The sequence below is a fragment of the Cupressus sempervirens genome, chromosome 6 (genome assembly GCF_028749045.1).
Source record: "Cupressus sempervirens isolate cs-2001-9-10 chromosome 6, ASM2874904v1, whole genome shotgun sequence".
Classification (NCBI taxonomy): domain Eukaryota; kingdom Viridiplantae; phylum Streptophyta; class Pinopsida; order Cupressales; family Cupressaceae; genus Cupressus; species Cupressus sempervirens.
In genome coordinates, this window is record NC_143123.1 from 201,645,163 (window position 1) to 201,651,881 (window position 6,719).

The following is a 6,719-nucleotide window of genomic DNA, read 5'->3' on the forward strand; positions in this document are numbered from 1 at the left end:
GGTTGGTGTTCATATTAAAGAGTGTAGAGAAGACAGACCGATTGCAATTTGAATCGAGTTTTCAGTATTGACTTTCTCTTGTGCATGAATCTGTGTGTGTATCTGGAATTAATAGGAATACAAAAAGTTCATAACAATTAAGTTTATTCTAGTGGACAACTTTCTTTAAAATTTCGCATACGATGCAAAGTTGAAATTGTCACAAGCAAGTTGCGCCAACTTGGTGTGTACATCGTTTATAGAATCTTTCTGTGGAATTACCCGTAGCATGCACGCACATTCACCAAATGGTTTAGCATTTGAACAAATAAAGAACATGTCTAATTCAAATAAACCATATCCACTCTTAAGAAACTCAGTCATTATGAAATTAATTTTATTAGAGTAGAAGTATCAACTAATCATTACTATCTTGTCATTTTTTTTAATCTAAAGTCTCGTGTGTAGTCAAATCTGGAATGTCCGTGGGATCTCAGAGTCCCATTTTAAATTCTTGGGAATACTGTTGGTAAAATGTTGACATGATTTAACAAAACTTCATTATTAGTTGGATAACTGTTTACAGTTCTTAATGTATGGTTTTTAAACCCAATAATATCTGGATACTTTATGGGTCTATTGAACATATAACAAGCCCCTAAATTTTGAGAATAAAAAGTTGAAATCCCATGTCATCATAATAAAAGCCAAACTATGTACCTAAAAATCCATTACAAACTGAAAACGCTGTCTTCCGTATTGCTTTCATCTCTGAATTTTTGTCAAGTGAAAAAAGGCACTGAATTGATTTGTAGAGATAGAATAGTTATCCAAATGTACAGTATCAGTAAGTGACAAAAACTTTGCCCCTAAGTGTTCCTAATAATACCTAAAGGGGTAAGGACAAAAAAGGAATTACCCCCATAGTCTTAAATTCTTCAGTGGCAACTGCTTCCTATCTTCCAAAAGGGGCCTCAAATTAGAAGTCAAGGCAGTTAACTAAGTATGTTTACTATATCAAAAGAGGTCAAAATAGGCTATGCCCACCTCAAAGAAGCAATTTCTGCAGTCAGTAATCTCTTGAGTACTTTATGGACAGTACATCAACTATATCTTCCATATACAGCATTTTGAGGCAGACTTCCTGAGAAGTTATTTCCAAGAAATGATGAAAGTTCAGAGCATGCAGGTGAGTGAATGAAAGAATACATGTAATCCTACCAGATCAAAAAGTGGTTGGAGGAAGGACAGGCAAACTCTAGAGGCAATCAATTCCCACAGGTCTACCATCTATTCATTGGAGCCAAACTTTTTGGGATCCCAGAGGATGAATCCAATCTTAGAATATTTTCTCCTTTCTGCCTCCTTACTTCATCTAGTGCTGAATCAGCATCCTCATCCATTTCCTCATCATCTTCCTCTTTTCCCGAGGGAACTACATCGTCTTGGTCCTCAGAGGCATCCTCACAAACATATCCCCAAGGAGAGAGAAGCTTCCCTGAACGCACTGGATCTGATCTCATGGTGGTTCCATGTTCATAGAAAGTGTGCATTCGACCCTCAAGCATCATGTTCCTCACACTATCACCTGCAGCAGGAGGAGCTGGCCATCCATTTATCCTATTATTGACACCTCTGTAAGAGCCAGAACCATCTTCACCAGATTCTGAAGCTTTGCTTTCCATGAAATTGAGATTTTGTGTAGATCCTACAAGAGGACTTTTTCTCTCTGTAGTGTGGTCATTCCCATTTTCTTTTCTTCCTGTGAGAGGAAGAGATGTTCCAAAACTGCTCATCTGGTTCATACTGTTATATTGTAGATTATCAGTATCACTTGAGAAAACATGATTGGGGCATATCACTGCAGTTGGGAAATCTGAACTAAGCCGAGATTTATTTTTCTCAAGTTCAAACTCATTGGAATTTATCAATACGGGTGCAACCTTCTCTCGCTCCTCTTCAGGGGCAGGAATGTGTTGGGGGGCTACTGTTATAGAAGCACTAATCTTCTCCTTTTCTTCAAGCTTGCTCTCTTTCTCATCACCATCATTCTTCTCCTTCTCTTCAATTACTGCCTTATAAGCTGCAACCTTTCTTCCCCGAGATCTGGGTTGGACATTGTCAGATGAAGGTAAAGCAGAGGTTGTCATAACAGTGGCTCTTTTGTTTCTACCTTTCCTGGCATTCTGTGGAACAGCATTTACTACAGGAGAACCTTCTACAGCAGCATCATGTTGTGTTTTAATTGCAAAAAGATCGGACTCCAGTTTCATAAGCTTACCACGATATGCAGCAATCTCTGACTCTGCCCTAGCCAATGCACCCCAAAGTTGCACATTTTCCATTGACTGCAATCCCGTGGGGATTGTAATGACAAAACATAAGATCAATTTCAAGGATACTTGCCAAATGAAAAGTCAAAAAATAAAGAAAAAATCAACTTTGCTTTTTATTTTTATGGAATTTCTCACTTGTGCTTCCCAAAGTCGTTGGTGCTTCTGAGAAAGTCCTGCTGGCGGCCTAATAATTCCTCTCTGATAGGCTCCACCTGAAGCAATCCCTGCTGCAGGAGGAGCTGGGGGTGCCATATATCCATAGCCACCAGAAAATGGTGGATAGGGATAGGGATATGGAGCCTGGTGGTGTGAATGAGCCCACCATGCCGCTGGATCCCAAGGTCCTGCAGTGAGAATCAACCATAAATCTAACTGGAAGAACAATAAAAATAAGATCCATATATGCTTTTTGTGGTACATCTACAGCTAAAATGAGTGTAATATTTAGGTAAGAATCCTTAGCACTTTCTGAGAGAAAAAAAGAATGAGCAATGGAAACAAGGAACAGTCCATATTAAACAACCAATTCAAAAAATGCTCAAATGAGAAGCTATAATCTACAAAGATCCCATTTAACATTACCTGGATATCCTACAGGATAAGCATAGCCACCTTGGTAGCCATATGGTGCACCATGGTCATTTGCAGGATGAGCTCCCGTAAATCCAGTGGTTTGCCAGTTGGAATCATTGGATCCTGGAGGAAAAGGATAGAACGGGCCCGGTGGTGGGGCTATTGCTGGATATTCTGTAAGTGGCCAAAATGGTCCTGATTGCTGTTGTGCCTGTGCCTGGGCCTGCGCCTGCGCCTGTGCCTGTGCCTGTGCCTGTGCCTGTGCCTGTGGTTGCAGCTGCGGCTGCCCTTGGGTCAATGCACCCTGATGTCCATGAACTTGCTGTTGCTGTTGATGTTGAAGCTGAGGTTGATGTCGAGCTAGAGGGTGAGGTTGCTGTGCCTGAGAGGAATGAACAGGGAATTGCAAGGAATGCTCTGGTTGGACCTGCGGTGTGTATGGCCACTGTAAAATTTGAGGACTTTGATGGTGTACACCTGTAGCATTCTCTTGCATGGGACTTTCCACCCTATAAAACCTTTTTGCAACTGTTACTCCACCTTCTCCTTCTTTTTGCTGTTGATAAAAATATGAAAAGCACTAAACTAATTATTTCCACAACCAAATCTCCAAAATTATTTATTTGAATTCATCAGAGACCTAATGTTTCAAGAACTAGCAACAATCATGCTTCTTTTGTCACTTATCTACAAGAGAAAGCAACCTTTATCCCACTGTCTTGGCCACTGTTCATATAATCTGTTGGATGACAATTATTTCAAGGAAATGGGCAAAGTATCAATCGTCCAATCGCTCGAGGAACAAAAAACCACACATTCTCTGTTTGCAGATTCCAGAACTCAAGTAAACTATATACAGCACCTTGTGAACTCACTTTGCTAATTTGGTTCGCAATGCATTAAACCATGAACCATTTCAGCTTATTTGACCCTAGATCTCAAAGTTTACAAACATATGGGTATCATCTGCCATTACTTAAGGTGCGAAAATGTCTAAAATTTGTAAACAAACCTTATCACAGTTTAATAATCCCAACAATTCAACACTGAGAAAATTCAATAAAACAAGTTTTAACTTTGTTTTTACGTTCAATCTTGTCAGAGCAGATCGATTGTCCAGCATAAAATGTATTAGAAATATAGACGGTATTTGGTTTTCTGTTCAAAGCAATAAATAGTCTCCAACATTATAATGACATATGGATATATTTTATGAACATTAACAAAACCATTTATATTGTCATGTGCACTTAAAAAATATAAGGGGTTTTTTACTGTTGATTTTATCCAGACCCAGAAACCTGTCTTGGCTTGATTCAATCCAAACATAGATATAACATTGCTAATCAAAATACCCCTAACCTGGCCCATAGCGATGCCCATAACCGTTGCCACAAGTCAGCCTATCGGCCCTATCCTCATTATTACAATATACGCTTTTTTCACATTATGCATTTTTTTAGGAGAAGGGCGAATTGCCGCCCAAATTTCTCAACGCTAAAATTTGTTATAATTTTCATTACATTCATAAACAGAGAAGTCAAGCAAGACTGCAAAATCATTAAACTTGCGGCTTACAGCATAAGCATTCAACAATAAGACAGAGCAATACTAGTCAATCTTTTCAAATATTTTACATGAACTCATTCATTTCCATCCTAGCTCAAATGGCTCGGCTCAAAAACAAAACTTGATTTTTATTTATTTAACATTAAAGAGTACCCAATGCGACTAAAGTCGGGCACAAGCCTGAAAAACTACGCAAAGGGACTGCCCATTGCATCTTCATTAAAAAGATAGAATGCAGTTTAAACTGACTACTAACATAAAATAGACAGAAACTCATAAGAAACCAGTTTTGAACAGGTTGTATCCGCCAGAACGATTGTTGTAGTACTTCCCCTGTGACTTTCGACTAGCTTTACCTACCAAGAACAACACTATAACTGCATAATCGGGTAGTGGGTTTTAAAAAAATTGTATTTGGGAATGTTATATTATTCAAAACCATCTCTCAGAAAGAGAAAGCAAATAAATGAGTGAGAGTAGCAGAGCAGTTCTATGCAGAAAACGTCCAAACTGCTATTCCCCAAACATTTTGCAAAAGGCGGCAAAAAAACAAACGCTTGTAATTCCTTCTAAAAAAAACCCTGCAGATAGAAAACATGGCTCTCAAGAGACTGTTCATGTATAACCCCATTACAAACAGTGCAAACCCACACTCGTTTTTCAAAATGGGAAAAAGCAAAGCTGGTTGCTGAATAGAAATGTTAGAAATGCTTCTGTTACAATACCTGATTATCCGGAGCCTCGGTCTCAGCAGTATTGTTCAATGAAGGCTTCTCCCGCTTCTTCTTCTTTTCCATTACAGTTTCTTCTACCACTTAGCCGAAATTCCAGGTGAGAGTGTAAACGGGTTTTGTATAACAATGAAGAGAAAAACTCAGGGGATGAAACCCATCCCCACCTTTCAGAAAAATGCAGAGTATCCTTCTGAGTTTTACACCATAAAAGGCATTCAGGAGCTCAAAATGCTCAGAGTCTCTTATTCTTGTTTGGGCAGAGATTCAGATGGGTCAGAGATCATCGCAGAGGAATTTTAGCATCTGTACATGTTCTCCTATTCTCTGCCCCTCTATACCTCGGGAAAACAAAAAACGAAAAAAACAAAGCAGAGTCCAGCGAGCGAAACGATTAAATCGCGTGCATGTTACGCTGATCGTACGTATGGCAAACGACCCAACAATTTAAATCACACTTACGCCGTACGATGGGGTGGGTTTTCACACTTCCCAAGACCTGCAGTGACTAGCCCAACTCTACAGAGAGCGATTTTCGAACAAATTTTATGTGCCCAGTCTACCTAATTATTATTTTCATGAAATATGGACTTGAAAAAGCGACGGTCGGGAAATTCTTCCCGACAAAAGGTCGCCGGTGGGCAGGCGTGTTTTTCGCCGGCAAAGAAGTCAACATTTCGCACCCAATACAAGAATATGAGTAAAAGAGTGTTTTTAAGTTGTGAGGTTTACAGGACTTTTAGGTTTGTGTTCTTTGGGAGGAGGGATTTTATGGGGAAAGATGTTCCCCCTTGAAGACCACCCTGGTCAGCTTAGTAATCTCCATTACAACTCCTAAAACACCTTTAAATAACAGTTAAAAGCGTTGCTTGTACAACATGTCTCCAAACATCTCATTAGGTGCACATCTCAATGAGAAAGTTTAAACATTTTAGGGTAGTCACATGGCCAACTACAGTAAGACTCCATGCTTAAAAAATTTAATTGTTTTCAAACAATCCATATAGCATTTAAAGGATAAATAAGTCAATTATTACTTAAAGTTTCAATTTGCTAAAGATAAAAGATTTTAACATCGAATTGGTTTAGTTGTGGAGAATTTCTATTCTTATCATGGTTTTTACCATAATGATTTGTATCTATATTTTAGATCATTTGTTATATAGGCTATTATACGATTCCACCTTCGTGTACCTATTAGAACTTCCAAATTTGACAAGATAGGTAAAGTTGCTCGATGAACAAAGTTTTGAATTGACTTAAGTACATCAAAATGTCATGAACGAGGTCACAAATGCAAATCTTAAAGGAGGCAAGTGGTGTACACCTCATTTGTAGCACAATTAGTGGACTCCCACAAGGAGAATGTGTCATCATGTATTACTATAAAAGGGTCTATTTTTCGTTTCCATAATAATTAGTGTGGCATTTTGAGATTCAATTGTGTGACCTTTGTTTTGCATTAATTTTTAAGATTAAAATTTTGTCATCCATCAATAAGATAAACAGGTAAACAAGAAAAAAAAATTGT

The 6,719-nt window shown here is 38.5% G+C and overlaps 1 protein-coding gene across 1 annotated transcript; it reads right to left on the bottom strand.

Moving 5' to 3' along the window:
• Positions 1-755: 755 nt before the first annotated feature.
• Positions 756-5,709, bottom strand: LOC149551935 (uncharacterized). Its single transcript, XM_089787431.1, has 4 exons — positions 5,183-5,709; positions 2,898-3,444; positions 2,451-2,659; positions 756-2,327 (listed from the first exon to the last, which is right to left on the bottom strand). Exons 1-4 carry the CDS (start codon positions 5,252-5,254, stop codon positions 1,263-1,265), a joined length of 1,893 nt encoding a protein of 630 aa, XP_089643557.1. The 5' UTR covers positions 5,255-5,709; the 3' UTR covers positions 756-1,262.
• Positions 5,710-6,719: the final 1,010 nt, after the last annotated feature.